The sequence below is a fragment of the Trichoderma camerunense genome (genome assembly GCF_050948025.1).
Source record: "Trichoderma camerunense strain CBS 138272 chromosome Unknown V8C40scaffold_26, whole genome shotgun sequence".
Lineage (NCBI taxonomy): Eukaryota > Fungi > Ascomycota > Sordariomycetes > Hypocreales > Hypocreaceae > Trichoderma > Trichoderma camerunense.
The window spans coordinates 374,717-397,988 of record NW_028145344.1 but is presented as its reverse complement, the minus strand read 5'-3'; the positions used below and the strand labels follow the sequence as shown (position 1 = coordinate 397,988).

The following is a 23,272-nucleotide window of genomic DNA, read 5'->3' as shown; positions in this document are numbered from 1 at the left end:
AATATACTTACTTTTTCTTAAGTAAAATAACTAAATAAATAATTAAATTTATAATTAATAAAATTATAAATTTATAATTAAAAACTTTAAAAAAAAAAAAAACTAAAGTTAAGTAAAATTAAGTAAAGTAAAGTATAAGCTAAATTAATTAAAAAATATTAAAAACCTTAAGCTAAGTAAAAATATTAAAAAAATTATTAAAAAAGCTAATAAAGTAATTTATTAAAAGTTATTATTATATATAAAAGTTTTTTTATAATTAATTCTTTTTAAGTAATTTATTTTTTATATTTAGGAGAAATTATTATTATTATTATTATTATTAAATTAATAAAATAAAATAATATAAAAATTCTTATTAAATTATATAATAATAATAATTTTAAAAACTATTATTTATAATATTAATTTATTTTATTTAAATAATTTTTTAAATATTTAAAATATAATTTTTTTTAATATATTTTAATTATTATTACTTAAATAATAAAAATATATATACCTAAGTAATAAAACTTTTTTTTAGTTTATTTATTCTTTAAATTTTAATTTATTTTAGAATTTCCTTTCTACACTTGCCCCAACCCATTTAACTATACTACAATCTTGTTGTTTTCTCCATTCCCTTATATGCTCCTCTACCCACCCCGAGGTGTAATCGACCCAGGCTTCTTCCTCCCCATCGCCCTTCTCTGCCTTTCGTGCCCTTCCGTGCTGTAATGATCTTAAGAGAGTACACTTTTTCCGGTCTCGCCCCTCCCATTTCCATTGCAAACATCCCACGTCATCGCTACAAGCACGGCTACACTGCTCGGATGATTCAATCACAACCTCAGCGGGTGGTTCAAACGCATCAAAGCGGCCACCATCCCAGTTCTCACGCGATGGAACAGTGCCTGGTTTATGAAATTCCCATACATCTGAAAATAGCAATGGGCGCTGTCGGTTTGTTAGCTATGAAGCAGATCAACATTACTTGCCCGTACTCGGTAGAAGAAGAAGCAAATAGTTGTATGAAACATGTATGGAACGCTACTGACCTGGGATTTCCGTTGGCTAAACTCCCAGCTGAACAAATCAACCATATCTTTTGGCGATGTTTTGTGTAGAGTGATGAGCGGCTGGCACCAATGCTGATCATTGAAGGGAATATCATGAAGGCCGTAATCGCTGAACATAGGCCAGTGTCCATGCATAGGAATACCAAGCTCCCATAACACCCACCCCAGAACGCTATCGCCACAACACTCATCATCATGATTTAGATAACTGAATTTTACGGACAGCGGGTCGTCAGTATACTGTCCATATGGACCAGTAGTGCGCTGTAACAAGGTCTTCATAGCGCCTCGACTGATCACATATCCAGGGCCCCCGTTAGCGAAGAGGGTGCCTTGGTCTCCCCGTTTGGGATCACGGCGTCCAGGAGATGGTGAGCCAATGTAAACGTTTGCATCTGGGTTGTATGTTTGAAGAAATCGGAAGAGGTTATCCCAGAAAATATAACTAGGAGAGACGACGTCAACGAGACAGCAGGCCAATCAATACGAGAGTGTACTTACGTGTCTGTTTCGTAAAAGACGTAGAAGTCTCTATTCGGCTTCATGGCCCAAGCTCTTTCCATCATAGGTAAGAATTTGAACTTGTCCAGCGCCCATCCATTTATGTGCTTTACCTGTGCTGCAGTGTCCAATACACCGTTCGCTTGCATTTCTTTTTGGGCTAGATATTCCTCCCACATCTTGAATGTCGTAGCATTATAATGAGCGCTAGGCAGATGGGCCAAAATGTCGATAGCATGATGATCCCGGATTTTCTCATCGAGATCAGAAAAGATGATCAATTCATCGGGCGTAAAGCAAGCGCTGGTGCTGTCCATCTGCGCGTTCAGTTTTTCCTTGTTATCGCCATGGCCGGTCTTAAGAACTGGCTGTATTCTTGATAACACATGTTTAGGGAACGAATCGCAAAGTTCTCGAGTCGAATCTTTTCCGGTTTCTACAGAGGCGGGAAGAAACTCCGTCACCGTATGATGTATGGAGTCGTTGGTCTGTGGATAAATTTGATACGGTAGCAATTGGGTTGGCTCTGGTTCTCTGAGACTATACAGAAAGAATATTAATAAGATAAGACAAGAAGCAATTAGAATGATATTCTGCAGCGGTCGGCTATGCAATACAGGTGGAAGAAAGAGTGGCCGTGACAGCTTTCTTAAAAGGGCCATTCTACATTAGAGAAAAGAAATAAGGTTGTGAAGAAGAATGCTAGGTGCGCACTAGAAGAATACGTGCCTGCTTTAGGGAGTACTAGAGTGGTAGATATACGAAGAGAGGGAGTAGTGCCAATACGAGTACTTGGAAATCTATATTTAGGATATATGCATCTATATATAGATCAACAAACATGTGTTAAATATTTGCATATTGGGTGTTATGTTGAAGTAAACAGATTAATAACGTATAATTTGCAAAGTAATGATGTTTTAACGTTAGCTAATATGATAACATTTGCTAGTTGCGATTTGTATTCCATTATATGTACGGCAACTATGACTAAGCAATGCGTCTTGCACTATTTATCCTTTTGCTGTTCAATCTCGGCCTTTGACCATTTACATCTTTCCCTGGCACTCCAGAGTCAACCAAGATCGACTGCTCACAACCGGCGGGCTAATCACAATGGAGTTCGATACTCTCCAGGTTCGCTTTGGCGAAATTGCCCATGTGGTATCGTCTAATTTCCAGAAACTCCCTGGCTCGGCTATGCTGGCCCGATACATCCAATCCAGCTACCAAAATGACCCCGTTCGATCTGCCATTGAATTGATACTCGTTTTGTTCTTCATACGGTACCTGATGTCTCCTTCGTACTCTACTCACAAGCAGAATTTTGTCAAGCTGCGGGAAGGCGTAAGTCTCCGGTGAATTCGCCAATGGTACCTATTACTGACTATCTATGGCTTCAGGAAATCGAGGAATTGATTGACGAATGGACTCCCGAACCGCTTGTAGCAGACCAAACTCTCATTGAAGAGATCGAGAATGACAAACTTCCGGTTATCGTAGGGTATGTTCATGCCGTCTAATAATGATGCTGCGGTATATTGATCCACGACTCAGACCGACGGGCCCCAAAGTCAAATTATCCAATGGACGCACTGCTATTAACCTGGCATCCTATAACTTCTATAACTTTAATGCCAACGACCAAATCAAAGAGAAGGCAATCCAAACCCTGCGGACATATGGAGTTGGCCCTTGTGGACCTCCTCAATTCTATGGCACTCAGGACGTTCACGAGAAAGCCGAGGCCGACATTTCTTCATTTCTCGGCACGGAAGCCTGCATTGTTTATGCACAAACCTTCTCGACTGTATCAAGTGTCATTCCATCTTTTTGCAAGCGCGGAGATGTGATTATTGCCGATGCTGCTGCCAATTATTCCATCCGCAAAGGCCTACAGATCTCAAGGAGCAACATCAGATGGTTCAAACACGGAGACATGGGTGATCTGGAGAAAGTGATGAAATCTGTTGTAAACGAGCAGGCAAAATCGGGTAAACTGACACGTCGATTCGTTGTTACGGAAGGCTTATTTGAGACGACCGGTGATGTGACTGACCTGCCCCGATTGGTTGAGCTGAAGGAAAAGTACAAGTTTCGAATTATTTTGGATGAAACCTGGTCATTCGGAGTGTTGGGGCGAACTGGTCGCGGCCTTACTGAAGCACAAAACGTCGATCCGCAACAAGTGGACATGATTATTGGATCACTCTCCGGCCCCTTGTGCGCGGGAGGCGGGTTCTGTGCTGGATCCAAAGATGTCATTGTGCACCAGCGTATCACTTCCTCTGCTTACACCTACTCTGCTGCCTTACCAGCCATGTTGGCCATGACAGCAAGCGAATCTGTGAAACTACTGCAGTCAAATCCCGACGTGCTTGTTCAGTGCAGAGAGAATATCCGAGCTTTGAGAGCGCAGCTTGACCCGCGTAGCGATTGGGTTGTGTGCACCAGCTCGCTGGACAATCCTATCTTGCTCCTGGCACTCAAACCCGAAGTCATCAAGGCAAGGCGATTGACCGTGGATGATCAAGAGAAAATCCTGATGGAGTGCGTCGAAGAGGTATATGCTCCCCTTTCCCTATACACCCTTTCACTTGCTGGACGATACTGATAGCTAACAACCAATAGTCTCTCGCGAACGGTGTTATGATCACACGACTGAAGACAAGGCCTTATGCGAATGCCATGGGGGCGAAGGATGGAGATTGGACACTCCAGCCAAGCCTCAAAGTGTGCGTCACTTCTGCGCTGTCCAAAAAGGACATTGAAAAGGCAGGAATCACAATTCGACATGCCATTACGAAGATAATGACTCGAAAATCAGCGAACAAGACTATCTAACTTACGACTCTTCCGAACCCACCCTTTAGACGTTCCTCTATCTATTTCCTCGGGGACGGAAGTAATATGACATAGAGAAATCTCATAAACAGTTATAATTATAATGACATAGTAATATTAATAAATCTCTTTTCTTCAAATGTAATGAGAAATACCAGTTGTAACAGAACTCTAAGCTGCTATATAAAGCTGTCTGTTGAATGACAATTCGTACGAATTTATGCGTTTGTTTTTGGGGGGTTATATAATCAATCTAAAACGCAGGTCCACCTCGGGAATGTCTTCAGCTTGGACCCTGGAGATACATCTTAGCTAGTGTCCAGTGCTGGGCCAAGCTATGGATTGATTTTACCCATTCCTCATGCGCTCTTCTCTCTCCGAATTTCACGGCCAGCACTCGCCCTTCAATTCAGATCGAGCAATTTGTGGTAAATTTATTCTTGGCGCGATTTGCAACTGAGATGCCACGACTGCTCTGTATGTGTTTCTTACATCTGCAACGTAGCCAATGCGCTAACTTTCTTGTCTGTGTAGCTACAGCGCTGTCATTGCGTCGCGACCCTCGACTGCTTAAAATACCTCCATACATATCTGCCTTCTGCATCACCATTGGTGTTGTTTGGCTCCTCCTACTGCCCCTGGACGATTACTCGAGACGAACCTACGTATCAGAGAATGCTCTCTTGCCTGGCCAGGTGCATACCTACTTTGGGGGTAGTGAACAATCCATTTTCAGAGCATTCAGGCATGAGGTAGACTTGCTTGCTAGCAAGAACAACTTCGAGTCAGTGGCCTTTCCCAGCTGGAGGGACGATTTCCGCGGCACACAGAAGGCTAACACGGAAACTAGGGTCAATGACAAGCTGGAATCCATCCTGACTGGCTTTGGAGTCAAGGTTGGTCGACAAAATTATACCTATCACTCTGCGGGAGAGATATACAGTGGGGAGAATGTGTACGGTATTTTGCAAGCTCCGCGAGGGGACGCAACCGAAGCCATCGTTCTGGTGGCTGCATGGAAAAGTATAGATGAGCAGCTCAATCGTAATGGTGTTGCGCTCGTCCTCACGTTGGCTCGCTATTTCAAACGTCAGTCGCCATTGAAGCTCGAGCTTTACACATCCCAATCCAGCTAACAATACCTAGGTTGGTCTTTATGGTCCAAGGATATCATTCTCCTTCTACCTCCAGATAGCACAACGGGTACCCAAGCTTGGGTTGATGCCTATCATGATGCTCATGATTCAAAGTATATTGCGCCGTTGCCTCTCAAGTCTGGTGCGCTGCAGGGAGCTCTTGCGATTGACTACCCTTTTGAGCACCGGTATCATGAACTCCACATCATTTACGACGGTACGAATGGTCAATTGCCTAATCTCGACCTCATCAATTCGATTGTAAACATTGCAGGCGGCCAGATGGGCATTGAAACTACCGTCCAGCAAATGGCTGGCCATACGGACAGCTACCAGGATCGACTTCAAACGATGCTCCGAGGTATGCTTTATCAAGGCCTTGGGTATCCAACGGGACCCCATAGCAGCTTCATTCCGTATCATGTGGACGCTATAACTTTACAGCCCGCTGGCGAAGGATGGCACGATGAGATGGCAATGGGTAGAGTTGTAGAAGGATCTTTCAGGAGTCTCAACAACCTGTTAGAGCATTTGCATCAGAGCTTCTTTTTCTACCTTCTCATGCAGAAGAATCGCTTTGTTAGCATAGGCACATATCTACCCAGTGCCATGTTGGTTGCTGCCAACTTCACTATTATGGCCATCTTTCTTTGGGTGAAGAGTGGGCAACCCATCGCAAAGAGAGAAGCCAGCGACAAGCCAAAGGGTGACATTTCAGAAGGCAAAGGAGTTTCGACAACGACGCCTTCATCTCCTCCAACAGTTGAGCGTAACCTTCTCTCGCCGCTCGCTCTCGTTGCGACATGCCATTCCATTTCTGCCATTCCTCTATTCGTTTTCAACCATCTTGGTATTAAGGTACGCTGAAACACCAAACTTATGGCTATAGTAGATCTTGAATTCTGAGTGCTGACCTATTTTGCTATGACTAGACGTTACCATTGGCCTTTTTGCTATTTTCCGTCTCGTCCACTGCTCTTCCTGCAATCTTCTCTTTCGTTATCGCCTCAGTACAGAAGCCTACTGCGCAGTTCTTTCAACTTACAAAGTCCTTCTCACTGCTGATCCTAGGCGTATCTCTTGCCACGCTTAGTACGCTCAATTTCTCACTCGCTTTTCTGGTTGGGCTTCTGGCAAGCCCTCTTACTTTCATCCAACCGACCAAAAACCTGGTCACTAGGTTGTTCCTTGTAATCCTATTGATACTAACTTCGCCGCCTGTTGTTATATCATCCGCAGCATGGACCAGTGGTATTACTATGTCTGAAGTGCTGAAAGCAGCGAGTTTGGGGTGGAATGTGTGGGGGATGTACACACCAATTATCATTTGGTGCGTTTGGTGGCCTGCATGGCTAATCGGCACAACAAACACTCTTAGTTCTACTTTTAAGATATGAAGGGTGCCCGCGTTTTCCGCGAAGCTTCTAGCCATGACTTTCAGAAATATATAATAGACCCTGCGATAACAGGGATGGATCTCTCTTCTTTGTTAGAATGCGTTTTGGATAAATCACTAATAATCCTTGTTTAACCAAGGAGTGTCACTTATCAAGAGTTCAATGGAATTGCAGTGCGTATTTGTGGTATACTATACAACCTCTCTAAGAGCATTTGCAAACTCCACTGACTAGCATCTCATCGTGGTGATGCTTACGCTGCCCAAACATCATGGCCGGCCGCTTCAATCCAGTTCCCCAGCTGGTTGACGTTTGAATCCCACTCGAGAAGTCGTTGACGCATACTCTCGATCTGCTTCATGTCGAGTACCTTCGGTTGCACCCAAGTAATGTGTGCAATCTGACCTACTTGGTCGATTGTTCCGCGCAAAAGGCCTAGGCTCAAAGCCTTCATCACCAAATGCTCAATCTCTTGGGGTTGAACTTTGGTCTCTTGAGAAATAGTAGCAAAGGTCATGGTTCTGTCATGCGGTGGTCTGCGAAAGACAGCTTCTGTCAAAGCTGCCAAGTAAATCTTCTGTCGGAGGCTGTCCGAGTTGTCGTTTAACAGCTTGTTGGACGCAATGTTATCTGAAAGAAGATCGTAGGCAGCAAGATCTCCCCGGTTGTAGGCGAAGAGGAGGTCACGCAGCCAAGCATCATCCTCACTCCGACCCAGGGTGTCCAGAATGGGGTGGAGTAGAAGCTCGCCGAAATTATAGATACTAGTAGATACTAGAGCCGCAACGCTTAGGTAGTAGGCTCTTCGATGTCGTTCCTCGTCAGAGAGCGATGACAGGTCGATACAGGCAAGATAGAGGAGGGCAGTTCGGTAGTAATTTGCAAAGTCCATCTTTCGCTAACAAACCGCAGGATTAGTGATGGTATTCGAAACCGTAATGAGAAGACTCACCTGATAGTAGTTGGCACTGGCGTCGTAAAACGCCGCATGTACGACCGCCTCAACAGAGTCGAATGAGTCTAGTATTTTCTCTGCGGCGTCTAGATCTTGTTTCGCATCCTCCAGCTCGCCAAGGCTTAGTTTCACCCTGGCCACTGCAACAGAAGCAAATACAAGCGCATCTTGGGAATCCTCTGTGTCCACCTTCTTAACTACGGACTGCAGGAAAGCCAAACGTTCACGGTCATCTTCCACATATTGTCAGTAGGGCCCGCGGATGGCTTTGGGTTCAAGGAGGCTGGGAACAAACCTTTGCACTGCGTTGCGGCTTTGAGGGCTAGCATCACCAGCTTCAATTTGTTGATTTTATCGGCAAACTTGAGGATGAAGACATTGTAAAAGGCCAAGCGCTGGGCGGCGCTGCCCTCATCGTTGAAGAATTCGACGAGGGCGTCTGTGAGTTGATGCCATAGCTTACGCTCCCAGTAGTCTTCAAAGTTGAGGATAAGAGGCTGGAGCTCCTCTGGAGCTGCGTCTCGTTGCTCCGCAAGGAAATCGGAGATGCTGTCGGTGTTCATATTGGAGATGTAGCGACCAACGGTGGTCAACCGCAGCTTGGAGCTTGGATTGTCAACCTTGGTTAAGCGATTGACAAGCGGTGGAGTGTGTAGCGCGGTGACGTATTGCTACCGTTCGAAGTGAGGTATTGGGGGATGCAACTCTTTCAGATCTGAAGTTGTTCAGAGGCGGTTCAAGGTGGCTCAAGGTGGTGGTGATAGCGTACATGCAATGCAGCCTTACTTCATGGGTCCTTCTGGCGAATAACGTGGCAGCTAGCTGCCTAGCGCACACATTGGCAGCCTTGCTACTACAGTGGGAGATCTCTCGTCAATGACGGAACGAGCAGGGGAGGTACCATCCCAGTGCTTATCGATAAACCTCGAACAAGGATACCTTGGTACAACCTGGTAGTTGGCACGATAAGATAGGACATGGCTGTATTATATCCTTCTTTTTCGTCAGCAATAGAAATAAGAGATAAAAGAAAAAAGATAAAAGGGGAATTCTTTATGGCTTTTACATAGCAAAGACCTGAAGTTTCAAATTTGTTATGAGTATGCACTTCGAGGTGCCTACCTTGTACCTACCTGTAGATCTAGAACCTCGGCCCGCGTTACTAATGTAACAAGCCCCCAACCTCGGTGGCATGCCATATAAAAGCCTGCGAATTAAACCTTAGTACCTACCCTCTCATCGCTTTGCCATTATGATATATGAAATTGCGCTTGTCTCTACCACTTGAAAGTGACTGAAAGAAAGGACAACCCGAACCATGGCAGCTTCTCTTGTAACCCTTCCTGCGGTGCAGCGCCTGAGCCCACGCTGTATCCGGATCCTTGGCGGCAACCCAGGCAAATTTTCGCTGCAGGGCACTAACACCTACTTGCTTGGTACTGGCCGCTTTCGTATTTTAATTGATACAGGAGAAGGACGTCCAGTTTGGATACAAACACTCAAGGAAACGCTTGACCAAGAAAATGCGACAGTGAAGTTGGCCCTGATAACACATTGGCATCATGACCACACCGGCGGCATTACGGATCTTGTCAATGCTTTCCCCCAAGTACAGGTTTTCAAAAACAGCCCCGATGATGGACAGTTGCCGATTCAGAGCGGCGATAATTTTCAAGTCGAAGATGCGACTTTAACGGCCTGGCACACTCCCGGTCACGCAAAAGACCACATGGTGTTTGTGCTTACCGAAGAAGATGCAATGTTTGCCGGTGATAATGTACTTGGACAGGGCACTGCTGTGTTTGAGGATCTGTTTACATATCTCCAGAGTCTGAGTAAAATGAAGACACTCTTTTCTGGGCAAATATATCCAGGCCATGGGCCTGTGGTTGAGGATGGACCGGGAAAGATTAGCGAATATATCGAGCACCGCCGCCAGCGAGAGGAAGAGGTTCTGCAAGTAATGAGAGCCAGCAACCAGGACAATAGCAAAATCTGGACAGCAATGGACATAGTTAAAACGGTTTATAAGGATGTGCGTGAGGATTTACACATGGCAGCTTGTGGTGGGGTTTTACAGATGCTTGCTAAATTAGAGCAGGAGAGCAAGGTTAAACAAACCAAAGGCGGGTGGCAGCTGGACGATGTTAAGAGTGTAATTTAATTGCCATCTGCTCCACGTTGGCATATCAATAGAATATACACATAATGCTTCATACCTCTCGAGAATTGAGCTCGTTGAGCTACATGTGATTATGTAGCAGACACAGACTTGTACGGACAATTTTATCGCATGTGTGAGAAAGGTGAAGAATAGAGATAAGAATAGACTTAGTGTAGAACCTAAGTTTGCATGTGATAGTTTCTACTACCACTAGGTACTATGTCGCTTATATTTCATCCAACTTACAATCTAGCACTTGTCAATAAACAAAAACTCCAAGATCCTCACCATGTCGGCTGATTTCTGGGCTGGCTATCTCAGCGGAATAGTCGGCATTGTAGTAGGCAACCCTCTCGACATTGAAAAAGTACACCAACAAACGAGAAGCAATGTTGCCCGGAAACTATATAGCCAGAACTCGGTGGCCTTCATGAAAGGCACTGCCGCTCCTATATTCGGGTACGGGGCTCTGAATGCGCTGCTGTTCTACTCATACAACCGGTCCGAAGCAATTCTGAAAAAGGTGGCATCAACCCCGGATGCCGGATGGGTTACATGGACAGCCGGAGCAGTGAGCGGCCTGGGAGTATGGATAGTCAGCGCTCCAACCGAGTTAATCAAATGCCGGGCACAAATGTCCACGCCAGCAACATCGAGCTGGGCGATTATGAAGCAGATATGGAGGAGAGAGGGTGTGAAGGGCCTCTACTATGGCGGGGTTGTCACAGCGCTTCGGGATAGCATCGGCTATGGCTTTTACTTTTGGACATACGAATTGGCTCATCGCTACTGGCCCACTACTCAAGAGCAGGACGATGTTGCGTCCGGGCGACGAGATACATCAAAGGTATTGGTTTGTGGTGGGATTGCAGGGATTGCCACTTGGGCCAGTGTGTTTCCTCTCGACGTCATCAAGTCGCGCCTACAGACGCGGCAATACTCCTACCGGCCAACGACAGATGAGACGCCGTTTCTGGGGCACGACAGAACGAGCACGGCGAGCAAGAGTAGCAGGCGGTATGGAGCATGGCAGGTGATGAGGGATACTTACAGAGATGGTGGAATTCGTCCCTTTTTCCGAGGCCTATCAATCTGCAGTGTCAGAGCCTTCGTGGTGAATGCAATTCAATGGGCTGTATACGAGTGGATCATGAATGAAGTAAATATAGGCAATAAAGATCAAATGAAAATGCTCGCGGAGGCTTAATTAGAGGGTATTCAGCGGGTTTCATCTTTACTGGTCACATCAGGATTTGGCAGTCGCGCATCCGCTTGTTTTGTCATCGAGAATGCCTTGGCGGAACATTCCTGGTGATTCGTTTTCCCTTGATAGAGAAGAGCAAAGTCACAAATTAGAAATATTAACACATATTGCAATCAAACTGAATGCATCATGCATACCCGCCTCCCTGCATTACATCATGGATAATCCTAAGAGATGTGTTCCACAGCATGCCTTGTCTAATAAGCAGGCTCCCAGAATGTTTATATTAGTCACGTGATATCGCGTCAAAGTCTCGTGTGTCAAACTACGCGCGACACAGCTTAGGGAAACGCGTCATCTTATTCACTTCCTACCTATGTATGAATTTGCTTAGAAGCGCCGGTGTTTTGTTTTGTTTTCGTGTACAAGCCTGTGAAGATTGCGCTCATTTACCATGTCAGCTCCGTATGTGATTCTTTGCAACAATTAACATGACGTACTACCTTTATTGACAAATTTAGTGCACCATCAATCTCAGCGCTGAAGGACAAGCCCCCTAGCAAGCTGAATCACCAGGTTCCCAGGCCTCAGAATCTTGACAAACTTCGGAAACCGTTCAAATGTCCGTCGGCGGCTACTGCAGTATCCGCGTCGGATCGCCCGGCCAGGAAAAAAAGAAAGGTCGATTATAGAGGAGCCGATGAGAACGGACCAACGAGCATCGATACAGCATATGATGCTGCTGGTCGCCAAGTAGTGGCATCGCCCAAGTTCCCAGTCTTCCAAGCCAAAGATAAGAATGTTGTTTTTCGAAAAGCCTTCTCTATTCCTCTGAAGGACAAATCCCAGGTGGCATTCGATGCATCAAGACCACCGCCAACACTTGGTCTGCGACGTGGGGTCGTGTTTGTCCCCAAGCCCCTACATGATCCATCCGGCGAATTTGCCATTGTTCTTTATGACCCAACAGTTGATGCGAAGCCTGATGCAATTCCGGAAACCGTGGTGCAAAAAGAGGCGGAGTCCTCGAAAATCGACAGCCCGATTGTGCATAAAAGCCTTGCTGAGATCCTTGGCATCAAAAAGAAAGTGGAACAAGATCATCCAAAAGTGCCGGTTGTCATTGATCCTAAGATTGCTAAATGTCTCCGCCCTCATCAGATTGAAGGAGTCAAATTCATGTATAAATGTGTTACAGGGCTGGTCGATGAAAAAGCTCACGGATGCATCATGGCTGACGAGATGGGACTGGGAAAGACGCTCCAGTGCATTACGCTCATGTGGACGCTTCTGAAGCAGTCTCCTACTGGTGGGAAGTCGACAATACAAAAGGCTATCGTGGTTTGCCCCGCAAGTCTGGTGAAAAACTGGGCAAACGAGCTGACAAAATGGCTTGGTCCTAATGCTATCAATCCATTTGCCATTGATGGCAAGGCACCAAAAGAAGAATTGAAACGGCAACTTCGTCAGTGGGCCATCGCCTCTGGCCGATCCATCACTCGGCCAGTTATCATTGTCTCATACGAGACTCTGCGCCTCAACGTTGAAGAGCTCAAACACACCAAGATCGGACTTCTGTTTTGCGATGAGGGTCATCGTTTGAAAAATGCAGACAGCAATACATTCAATGCTCTAAACGATCTGAATGTTACCAGACGGGTGATCCTCACCGGTACACCCATTCAAAATGATCTTACGGAATATTTTGCCTTGACCAGTTTCGCTAATCCAGATCTACTTGGATCTCGATTGGAGTTCCGAAAGCGCTTTGAGATACCTATTTTGCGTGGGCGAGATGCGGACGCCTCAGAGCATGATCGCCAGCGCGGAGACGAGTGCACTGGAGAATTGCTCGGTATTGTTAACAAATTTTTGATTCGACGGACAAACGACATCCTCTCCAAATACCTTCCGGTGAAATATGAGCATGTGGTCTTTTGCAACCTCGCTCCATTCCAGATCGATCTCTACAATTATTTTATCACCAGTCCAGATATCCAAGCTCTTCTTCGTGGCAAGGGCAGTCAGCCCCTCAAAGCCATCAACATTCTCAAAAAGCTCTGCAACCACCCCGACCTCCTGAATATTTCAGATGACCTGCCTGGCTCAGAAAAATGCTTTCCAGAGGACTACGTTCCTAGAGAGTCTCGTGGAAGAGATCGTGATATCAAACCCTGGTATTCGGGAAAGATGCTGGTCCTCGATCGAATGCTTGCCAAGATTCGAGAAGACACAAATGACAAAATTGTCCTCATTAGCAACTACACGTCTACGTTGGACCTCTTTGAACGTCTCTGCAGAGAACGCCAATATGGATGCCTACGTCTCGACGGAACTATGAATGTGAACAAACGCCAAAAATTGGTTGACCGCTTCAACGACCCAAATGGGGATGAATTTATCTTCTTATTGAGCAGCAAGGCAGGAGGCTGTGGAATCAATCTCATTGGAGCAAACCGCCTGGTCCTTTTTGATCCGGATTGGAATCCCGCTGCCGACCAACAAGCCCTGGCGCGAGTTTGGCGAGACGGCCAGAAGAAAGATTGCTTCGTTTACCGCTTCATTGCCACTGGCACCATCGAGGAGAAAATCTTTCAGAGACAGTCCCATAAGCAAAGCTTATCGTCGTGTGTGGTAGATTCTGCCGAAGACGTGGAGCGTCATTTCTCCCTCGATAGTCTTAGAGAACTCTTTCAGTATCGTCCTGAAACCACCAGCGACACCCACGATACATTCAAGTGCAAAAGATGCAAGCCCGATGGTCGACAATTCATCAAGGCCCCCGCCATGTTATATGGCGATACAAGCACTTGGAACCACTTTGTCAACTCTGGGCTGCAGCCTATTCAAGATTTGTTGCTTCGGCAGGAATACGCCGGAAGTGAGGTTTCAGCTGTATTTCAATACATATCGCATTAGACTAGACTAGATGTAGCTAGATTTCGATTCAATCAAATACTACCACCGAGATACATTCTATTATAAGCGAATATTAAAATTTGCGATGGCACTAGAAGTGATAGCTCTACGGAGTCCTGGGCAGACTAACATCAATTCAAGGCACGGGCCAGATTGTGTACGAACATCTCCGTTGCTGCGGCACTAGGAACGGAGCTCCGTCTAACGCCACGTCGGGCTCCGAGTGGTATGGCCGAGAGCTTCGCAAAAGCGAGCCTCTGGAGCGGCGACCGATGATTCGGCTGCTTCATGCCGAGGCAAGACACGGCTACTTCATTATCCTGCCTGCGAACACGCTGCGAACACGGAGTATTTTGGCTGCACGGCAATTGCCGCCCTAGGCTTGCCTTGCTGTAATGAATCTCGAGGAGACGATTCAGGGACAGCCGATTTCTAGCCACTCGATGGCGCTGGCACGAGTATCTTCTGCGACGTCACATGCTTACCACACTGCGCATATTCAGCAGGCCGGGGGAGGTGGCATCTGATGCATGTTGTAATGATGTGCTTGCACACTTGCAAATTAGCGCTTCAACATGGAGGGCACACTGAAAACGCGCAGCTTTGGGATGGATGATGATAATTGCAATACGTCAGGCTCTATTCCGTACGCAAAAACATATTCACCATGGTACCCGGTGGTTGCTGTCTTTTGTACTACGACTTACATGCCTCCTACCATGGGATATCCTCAACTTTATAACACCATCACAAGGTACTCCGCACTCCGTATTTATTGCTTCATGCCTACCCGTACAGATCAGCAAGGTTCGCCCTGCTACGCTGTAACGTCAAAGCGCCCGAGATAATACGGGGCAGCCCGTACTGAGCAGGAGGCTAAATGAGAGGGAGAGAAAAAAAAAATTACAACCTGAGCTCTCGGCTGGAGGAGGGGAGGTCTAGCTCGGCACAAGCGACGACGCGGGCCAAGGGATTATGTTTAGACGGCCTGTGAGTGGCCAGATTGCCTAGGGCCATGCCAGCTCTAAGCCGCACATTCTGTCATATCCTGCTATCCCGGCCGTGGGGCTCCATCTTTTACCTCTCTGAGGACAGCGACTGGCCCCAGAAGCAGCCGAAAAACACCTCTCCCCCACCCAGGCAAAACCAACTCTCCACTCTCGTCGCTTTATAACAACCCCCCCCCTCCAAGGCCTTTTTCTTCGTTCTGATGTTGACTGATTTCTCCAATTGACTGCAGTCTGTAGACCCTCGCTCAATTGGCCACCATGCTTGCTTCCAGACAGGTTCTGGGCAGTATTGCTCGGGGCCGCGCCGTCGGTGGCGCGGCCAGCAGCGTTCGCCGTCTGGCTACCGTCTCTGATTCTGCTCTCGACCGAAAGGTAGGCCGTTCTACGTGTCTCGTCGATTCTGTATACTGTCTGCCCGGGGCTTCGCGCTGACGCTTTTCCCACGTGCAGGTCCGCCAGAACAACTGGGAGGAGAACAACTTCATCAACTACAAGAAGATGTCTGAGAACCTCTCTATTGTCCGCAGCCGGCTCAACCGACCCTTGACCTTTGCCGAGAAGATCCTGTACTCTCACTTGGACGACCCTCACAACCAGGAGCTCGAGCGAGGCAAGTCTTACCTCAAGCTGCGCCCTGACCGTGTGGCTTGCCAGGATGCCACTGCCCAGATGGCTATTCTTCAGTTCATGTCCGCTGGCATGGACTCCGTCGCGAACCCTACCACCGTCCACTGCGACCATCTGATTGAGGCCCAAGTCGGCGGCGCCAAGGATCTTGAGCGCGCCATTGGTATCAACAAGGAGGTCTACGATTTCCTGTCTTCTGCTTGTGCCAAGTACAACATTGGTTTCTGGCGCCCTGGCTCTGGTATCATCCACCAGATTCTCCTTGAAAACTATGCTTTCCCCGGTGGTCTCCTCATTGGTACTGACTCTCACACCCCCAACGGTGGTGGTCTTGGTATGGCCGCTATTGGTGTTGGTGGTGCTGACGCTGTCGACGTCATGGCCAACCTGCCTTGGGAGCTGAAGGCCCCCAAGATCCTCGGTGTCAAGCTCACTGGTCAGCTGTCTGGCTGGACTGCGCCCAAGGGTATGTTGATACAACTCTGAGCTTTTTTTGGTTTTCGTCTTTACTAACGTTGCAACCTGTAGACATCATCCTCAAGGTCGCTGATATCCTGACTGTCAAGGGTGGCACTGGCTCCATTGTTGAGTACCACGGTCCTGGTGTTGAGGGCATCTCTGCCACCGGTATGGGTACCATCTGCAACATGGGTGCCGAGATTGGTGCTACTACTTCTCTTTTCCCATTCAACGACCGCATGTACGATTACCTTGCCGCTACCAAGCGAAAGGATATCGGAGATTTCGCTCGTGCTTACGCTACTGAACTTCGCGAGGACCAGGGTGCCGAGTATGATCAACTTATCGAGATCAACCTGTCTGAGCTCGAGCCCCACATCAACGGCCCCTTCACTCCCGATCTGGCCACTCCCATCTCCAAGTTCAGCCAAGCCGTCAAGGACAACAACTGGCCTGAGGAGCTCAAGGTCGGTTTGATCGGCTCTTGCACCAACTCCTCCTATGAGGACATGTCTCGCGCTGCCTCTATTGCTCGTGACGCCCTCGACCACGGTCTCAAGTCCAAGGCTGTTTTCACTGTTACTCCTGGCTCTGAGCAGATCCGCGCTACCATTGAGCGTGATGGCCAGCTCCAGACCTTTGAGGAGTTTGGCGGCATTGTCCTTGCCAATGCTTGCGGCCCTTGCATCGGTCAGTGGGATCGCCAGGATGTGAAGAAGGGTGACGCCAACTCCATCCTCTCCTCATACAACCGAAACTTCACTGGACGCAACGACGGCAACCCCGCCACCCACTCTTTCGTCACCTCTCCCGACCTGGTTGTTGCTCTCTCCATTGCTGGCTCTCTGCACTTCAACCCCCTTACCGACTCGCTTGTTGGCAAGGATGGCAAGGAGTTTAAGCTTAAGCCTCCTACCGGCGATGGTCTCCCTGTCAAGGGCTATGACGCCGGTCGCAACACCTACCAGGCACCCCCCAAGGAGCGTGCTAGCGTCAACGTCCAGGTCAGCCCCACCTCTGATCGTCTCCAGATCCTGGAGCCCTTCACTCCCTGGGATGGCAAGGACGCCAAGGATGTCCCTATCCTGATCAAGGCCAAGGGCAAGACCACCACTGATCACATCTCCATGGCTGGACCCTGGCTGAAGTACCGTGGCCACCTTGACAACATCTCCAACAACATGTTGATTGGTGCCATCAACGAGGCCAACGACGAGGCCAACAAGATCAAGAACTTCACCACCGGCGAATGGGATGCCGTCCCCGCTGTTGCCCGTGACTACAAGAAGAAGGGTATCAAGTGGGTTGTCATTGGTGACTGGAACTACGGCGAGGGTAGCTCTCGTGAGCACGCTGCTTTGGAGCCTCGTCACCTGGGAGGCCTGGCCATCATCACCCGAAGCTTTGCCCGTATCCACGAAACCAACTTGAAGAAGCAGGGTATGCTTCCTCTGACTTTCGCTAACCCCGCCGACTATGACAAGATCAAGCCCGATGACAAGGTAAGCTTTCCCCGCCCTCGATAGCCAGCGTAAAATAAATTTGTGAATGCTAATGCGCGTTGCAGGTTGACATTCCTTGCACCGAGCTCGCCGTCGGAAAGCCCCTTACCATGGTTGTCCACCCTAAGGAGGGCAGCCCCTTTGAGGTCGAGCTGCTGCAGACCTTCAACGAGGCCCAGATTGAGTGGTTCAAGAACGGAAGCGCCTTGAACACCATGGCCAAGAAGTCCAAGAACTAAAGAGAGAGAAAAGACCTTTTGAAGAAAACGAAAGGCGGTGTTTTTGGAGGCCCACAATCTCGTGATCTGCCAAAAGCGAGGAAAATACCCGTCGAGGTAGTCTGTCGGCCTCAGATGCGTTGGGAGTCATAATGTGCTTTTACGTTTACTCTGTATGTAACTCGTGATTCCCATGTTTAGTATATATAATAAAGGGCAAAAAAATAAAAAAATCAATTAAAAAAAAACAAAGACGTCACGTATGCGTGCAGAACATGCTGAATCACACGAATTATGAAACTATACTTTGGGAGCTCGCTAAGCTGTTTATATATAAAATGATCATATTGAAATCAATGCAAAATGGCTTATTATTACTGGTATATGGTATTGAACCTATCGTTTTCAATTTGTTGACGTCGTTTCGTTTTAGGTGCTCTTAGTTGTACGCCTAATTCCATATTTTGAATTGCGAACCACATGATGCTAGTGGCGCGCTGTAGCAACCCCTCGTAGCGTATGTGCCTTAGGTAAATAGTACGCAATACATGCACACGTCCCAGAGAACGCCCGCTCTTACATATCGACCATCGTCATCGCTCGCAACCTCGATTATTGCTCGTCTTCTCCGACCGAACCAAGCATGAGATATTTAGAAATATGGATACCAACATCCAGCGGGCGCTGAATGACAAGCTCTACGATAAGCGCAAGGTTGGGGCACTTGAGTATGGCATAGGCCTTGCCCAGCTGTCGATGCATTGACATATATGTGCTTACGTTTGTTGTATGCTAGACTTGAGAAGATAATACGAGATCTTGTTGCCTCTGGCGCGTTCCAGCGCGTTGAAGAGATTCTGGAACAGCTGTGTAATGACTATGCCTACGCTGTTCATCAGCCACATGCTCGCAATGGAGGCTTGATTGGTTTGGCCGCCGCGGCGATTGCGCTCGGTACGGTATGTTCAACTTTCTGCATAGCTCGATTGCCGACCTCACAAGCGATCTATAAACGCCATCTGCTGTTATCTCGTCTTGCCTGCTGTACCATGTTTCCACTGTGTCATACTCCGTTGAATCATATCCCTCTTGCACATTGTAAAGGCTTCTATGCTCGATCGTGTCATCACTGACACTTGCTGCAGGAGTTACCTCGCTATCTTGTAAATATCGTGCCTCCTGTACTTGCTTGCTTCACTGATCAGGATGCGAGAGTTCGATACTATGCCTGCGAGGCTATGTACAATATAGCCAAGGTGGCCAAGGGAGAGATCTTGGCCTATTTCAACAGTATATTTGATCAGCTATGCAAGGTATGCTTGTTGGTTCACCTAGTCTGCTGGTGAGGGAGTGTAAAAGTCCGAAATGACTGGCTTGTTAACGAAAACACCACCTTTTTAGCTTGGAGCGGACTCTGAATTGTCAGTCAAGAATGGGGCTGAACTCCTGGATCGACTCATAAAAGACATCGTCTCTGAGTCAGCCGCTTCTTACATTTCGGTCTTGGAAACTTCTAGCCTCGACGATGATAATGGCACTGGCGGAGAGCCACAAAATCTTCCTACAGCTTTCTCATTGCAGCGCTTCATCCCACTACTCAAAGAACGCATCCATGTCATCAATCCTTTCACTCGACAGTTCCTTGTCGGTTGGATCACACTTCTAGACTCGATCCCAGACTTAGAACTGGTCACCTTCCTACCGGAATTTCTTGGTGGGATACTCAAGTTTCTCAGCGATCAAAATGTTGACGTCAGAGTGGCCACACAAACTTGCCTTGACAAATTTCTTAACGAAATCAAAAGAATCTCCCAAGTTAAAAGAGGACTGGTTGAGAACAAGAAGTTCAAAGAAGGGGGGAAGCGGAAGCGACAAGAATCCATCGACAGCGCTGGCGGCCGCCCTAATTTGGAAGAGGGAGACGAGCTTGATTCCGATGCCTTGAACGACGACGATGAGGACAGCATGGAAGAGGACTGGATCCCCGGCCAGGATGTCGAAATCAATTATAAAGAGATCCTGGACATCCTTACTGCTACGCTTGATTCTCCACTAGGTTCGTTTTGCATCTCATCTGGTTACCATACTTGCCATCTCATTACTTGATGCTGACAATGCTAAAGAGGAAGATTGTCTCCTTGAATCGCTCAGATGGATTGTTGAATTTCTCGATATTTGCCCCGAGGAAGTATTGCCTTTTACGCCCAAGATCCTTGCGCATATGCTCCCTGCAATGGCTAGCACCAAAGAGACGATTCGCCTCGCTGCGACCAGAGTGAACAGTTGTCTGATGGACTACGTGGTATCTCTGTCTGATGAATCTGATGTCAACGCAAGCCAAGGAGCAGTCTCGATGAACCACCGACTCTCGCTATCACAAGACAAGCAAGATAATAGCAGCCTCGGTCGGGCATCGATATCAAACTCTAGAGACAATGAGATACGTAGCGTAACACCAGGCAGCGGTCGAATGTCTTCCGCTGCAATCGCCACACCCGACGCCACACAAATTCAAGCGAACCTCGATTATACCGCTGCTGTTAATTCACTTACTCTACTGTTCCTAAATGACCACGAAGCTACACGTGTAGCTGCTCTAACTTGGCTTATCATGCTGCACAGGAAAGCGCCGCGCAAGGTGTTAGCCTTCAACGACGGCACCTTTCCGGCCCTTCTCAAGACTCTTTCGGATCCTTCTGATGCCGTTGTCACCAGAGACCTGCAACTGTTGTCTCAAATTTCGCGAAATAGCGAGGACGATTACTTTGCCAGCTTCATGGTAAACTTGCTACAACTTTTTTCTACAGATCGCAAGCTGCTCGAAACCAGAGGCAATCTCATCATCCGGCAACTTTGTATCAGCCTCAGTCCAGAGCGCATATACCGAACGTTGGCCGATTGTATCGAAAAGGAGGAAGACGTAGAATTTGCTAGCATCATGGTGCAAAATCTGAATAACAACTTGATTACGGCACCTCAGCTCGCGGAGGTACGCAAGCGGTTGAGAAATCTGGAAACGAAGGTATAAAACTATGTCTATCATAAGCCTGCCCCCTACCTGTTCCATCTTTGGACCTTACAACTGAGAGCATTGCGATTAACACAACGTGTAGGATGGTCAGACTTTGTTTGTGGCTCTGTTCAGGTCGTGGTGCTATAATGCAGTTGCGACGTTCTCCCTGTGTTTACTTTCCCAAGCTTATGAACAGGCGTATCATCTATTACAAATTTTGTGAGTTCTATCCACAGGAAGCCTCTATAACGTAGCGCTAATAATTGAATAGTGGTGAATTGGACATGACAGTCAATATGCTGATCCAAGTCGACAAGCTAGTCCAGCTAATTGAATCGCCCGTCTTCACATGTAAGTGCCTGAGCCGTTTGAAAGCAGGCGTATGCGTGACCACACATCCACTAACTTGTAGCAAACAAGATTTGCGCTTGCAACTGCTAGAACCTGAGAAATATCCGTACTTGTACAAATGCATGTACGGAATTCTTATGCTTCTGCCGCAGTCTTCTGCCTTTGCTGCATTGAAGAACCGACTCAATAGCGTAAGCTCAATTGGGTTCTTGCAAGTTGTTCCACGAAGGTAAGATTGGCCGACATCCTGGATCCTCAAACTAGGAATAAAAGCTTTCCAATATTCTTCCTTTTCCTTCTTCTTCAGTGCTAACTGATGGTGATGGACATAGCATGGGAGCAACGCCGGCCTCTTCAAATTATGACCGACCAAATCGGTTGAAGGGGCGAGAAGATGGTGCCATACGATGGGTTGAGCTTTTGGAGAAATTTCGCAGTGTCCAGGACAGAGCAAGAAGAAGCCAACGACCTAACATTGAGATAGAGGATACCCTTTCAGCTGGAGTGAGCGAATTCCGTATAGGAGAGGCATCGCCGGAGAGCAAAAACAGAGACGGCATGCGAGGAGGTGCTGCTGGCCCGCCTGTACCTTTGAAAGACCAGGCACCACCAGTGGTTTCACCACCAGTGAAAAGGTCGGGACTTGGAAGGCAGTTTGGGAGATTAGGAGGTGCCGTTTCGGGGAAGAACCGTCGAAATCAGTAGATACCAGAGCAGTGAAGATTGGGGAATAAATAGTGGATGCAAATAGCGATCTATATCTGTGCGAAGTTGAAGCCGACGCCTTTGACTGCAGCATGAATGCTCCCATTATAAGATGCTAATGCCGTTTATCGTGAAAATTCCAGTATCAATGACCACGAGTGCTGGCAAAATCATTAACATGCTAGCACAACAATAGGGGGAGGTGAGGCCCACAGACCTACTCCTGTGAAAGAGAGGCAATCTGCTCGCTGAGATCTCTCACATGAAACAGCAACGCTTGATAGCGCTGTTCAAGCTCAATGACATCGCCAATCGCCATATACGGCGTGGCAATGGATGCACCAAGAGCAGTGACACGGTCATGGAGATCAGGGAGTTGGGCAGAAACGGTCTTGATTCTGCGCTGCACATCCAGGTTCTGCTTTGCCAGGTCAGAAGGTGGTTTGTAGCTCTCGCTCTGCAGCGTGTGAAGCAGCTCCTCAGCCGCCTCGGCCTCTCTCTGAATCTGGCGGTCAAAGGCATCAACACGGGCTGCCGTCTGTTCAGCCCCGTACACCGTGCCCTGAAGACGAAGCATCAGGCTGCCAAGGTGATCAGGATCCGCGCTCGCAGTGGCAGCCTCAGAGGCCACAGCAGTGAGAACATCCAGAGCGTTCACACCGTCCTTGGGTAGGCTGTGCTCTATGGCATCGAGCAAATGGCCTTTGGTGAGGGTGGTGCCATTGGCCGTAATGCCCGCCTCGGCCTTGTCGTGGGCGCTCAGCGCCTGAAGAGCCGTGGCATCGACCCGGGCAAGGAGGCGGCGCTGATCATCAGCTGCTTCGTTTAACGACACGAGGGCCAGCAGCGCCTTGAGCGTGTCCTGGTTTCGCTCAAAAGACGGCAGCGAGTTCTTCCATGCAGGCGATTTAGACGCAAGCCAGGCGTCGACATAGGACCAGTCTCGGGCGGTGGATGCGGCGATGCGGGCGACGGATGGTGAGAAGATGGCCGCTGAGTTTTCATTTAGCCGATGAGCCATGGCCCTGGATGGTTATTGAGCAGAGCTTGTGTACTTGGCTTTGGGATGTCTGGATGGAGTTGAGATGGAGTTGAAAGCCCAACCAAGCAGCTTAAGCTACTTTGCCCATGCATGGTGCCTTATGCATGCATGCCACGTATCGCCGTTACTATACTTCATTAATAAGAGCGGAAAAAAGATTGGCA

General features: G+C 47.7%; 10 protein-coding genes across 10 annotated transcripts; 7 read left to right on the top strand and 3 right to left on the bottom strand.

Moving 5' to 3' along the window:
- Window positions 1-450: 450 nt before the first annotated feature.
- Window positions 451-2,480, bottom strand: V8C40DRAFT_258150 (glycosyltransferase family 31 protein). Its single transcript, XM_083218661.1, has 3 exons — window positions 1,563-2,480; window positions 1,041-1,506; window positions 451-939 (listed from the first exon to the last, which is right to left on the bottom strand). The coding sequence occupies exons 1-3, from the start codon at window positions 2,222-2,224 to the stop codon at window positions 556-558; spliced, it is 1,512 nt and encodes a 503-aa protein (XP_083067850.1). The 5' UTR covers window positions 2,225-2,480; the 3' UTR covers window positions 451-555.
- A 124-nt stretch (window positions 2,481-2,604) lies between these two features.
- On the top strand, window positions 2,605-4,523 carry V8C40DRAFT_258143 (serine C-palmitoyltransferase LCB1). The gene is made up of 4 exons (XM_083218660.1): window positions 2,605-2,909; window positions 2,966-3,066; window positions 3,120-4,125; window positions 4,194-4,523. Exons 1-4 carry the CDS (start codon window positions 2,679-2,681, stop codon window positions 4,404-4,406), a joined length of 1,551 nt encoding a protein of 516 aa, XP_083067849.1. The 5' UTR covers window positions 2,605-2,678; the 3' UTR covers window positions 4,407-4,523.
- Window positions 4,524-4,568: 45 nt separating this feature from the next.
- Window positions 4,569-7,116, top strand: V8C40DRAFT_258142 (GPI-anchor transamidase subunit GAA1). The gene is made up of 5 exons (XM_083218659.1): window positions 4,569-4,883; window positions 4,941-5,190; window positions 5,257-5,495; window positions 5,553-6,400; window positions 6,475-7,116. Exons 1-5 carry the CDS (start codon window positions 4,868-4,870, stop codon window positions 6,937-6,939), a joined length of 1,818 nt encoding a protein of 605 aa, XP_083067848.1. The 5' UTR covers window positions 4,569-4,867; the 3' UTR covers window positions 6,940-7,116.
- On the bottom strand, window positions 6,967-8,685 carry V8C40DRAFT_258140 (proteasome regulatory particle lid subunit RPN9). Its single transcript, XM_083218658.1, has 3 exons — window positions 8,190-8,685; window positions 7,892-8,127; window positions 6,967-7,837 (listed from the first exon to the last, which is right to left on the bottom strand). The coding sequence occupies exons 1-3, from the start codon at window positions 8,455-8,457 to the stop codon at window positions 7,193-7,195; spliced, it is 1,149 nt and encodes a 382-aa protein (XP_083067847.1). The 5' UTR covers window positions 8,458-8,685; the 3' UTR covers window positions 6,967-7,192.
- A 219-nt stretch (window positions 8,686-8,904) lies between these two features.
- On the top strand, window positions 8,905-10,155 carry V8C40DRAFT_128924 (beta-lactamase-like protein). Its single transcript, XM_083211030.1, has one exon. It carries the CDS (start codon window positions 9,213-9,215, stop codon window positions 10,056-10,058), a length of 846 nt encoding a protein of 281 aa, XP_083067846.1. The 5' UTR covers window positions 8,905-9,212; the 3' UTR covers window positions 10,059-10,155.
- Window positions 10,156-10,274: 119 nt separating this feature from the next.
- V8C40DRAFT_258137 (mitochondrial carrier domain-containing protein) lies at window positions 10,275-11,436 on the top strand. Its single transcript, XM_083218657.1, has one exon. It carries the CDS (start codon window positions 10,348-10,350, stop codon window positions 11,263-11,265), a length of 918 nt encoding a protein of 305 aa, XP_083067845.1. The 5' UTR covers window positions 10,275-10,347; the 3' UTR covers window positions 11,266-11,436.
- Window positions 11,437-11,614: 178 nt separating this feature from the next.
- V8C40DRAFT_128871 (DNA-dependent ATPase RAD54) lies at window positions 11,615-14,469 on the top strand. Its single transcript, XM_083211029.1, has 2 exons — window positions 11,615-11,727; window positions 11,784-14,469. The coding sequence occupies exons 1-2, from the start codon at window positions 11,717-11,719 to the stop codon at window positions 14,179-14,181; spliced, it is 2,409 nt and encodes an 802-aa protein (XP_083067844.1). The 5' UTR covers window positions 11,615-11,716; the 3' UTR covers window positions 14,182-14,469.
- A 931-nt stretch (window positions 14,470-15,400) lies between these two features.
- V8C40DRAFT_258132 (aconitate hydratase ACO1) lies at window positions 15,401-18,322 on the top strand. The gene is made up of 4 exons (XM_083218656.1): window positions 15,401-15,563; window positions 15,642-16,284; window positions 16,347-17,779; window positions 17,845-18,322. The coding sequence occupies exons 1-4, from the start codon at window positions 15,450-15,452 to the stop codon at window positions 18,016-18,018; spliced, it is 2,364 nt and encodes a 787-aa protein (XP_083067843.1). The 5' UTR covers window positions 15,401-15,449; the 3' UTR covers window positions 18,019-18,322.
- A 216-nt stretch (window positions 18,323-18,538) lies between these two features.
- V8C40DRAFT_258126 (vacuolar protein 14 C-terminal Fig4p binding-domain-containing protein) lies at window positions 18,539-22,287 on the top strand. The gene is made up of 9 exons (XM_083218655.1): window positions 18,539-18,725; window positions 18,794-18,956; window positions 19,143-19,310; window positions 19,399-20,053; window positions 20,121-21,019; window positions 21,111-21,229; window positions 21,282-21,361; window positions 21,431-21,590; window positions 21,694-22,287. Exons 1-9 carry the CDS (start codon window positions 18,658-18,660, stop codon window positions 22,064-22,066), a joined length of 2,685 nt encoding a protein of 894 aa, XP_083067842.1. The 5' UTR covers window positions 18,539-18,657; the 3' UTR covers window positions 22,067-22,287.
- On the bottom strand, window positions 21,923-23,261 carry V8C40DRAFT_128806 (uncharacterized protein). Its single transcript, XM_083211028.1, has one exon. It carries the CDS (start codon window positions 23,085-23,087, stop codon window positions 22,284-22,286), a length of 804 nt encoding a protein of 267 aa, XP_083067841.1. The 5' UTR covers window positions 23,088-23,261; the 3' UTR covers window positions 21,923-22,283.
- Window positions 23,262-23,272: the final 11 nt, after the last annotated feature.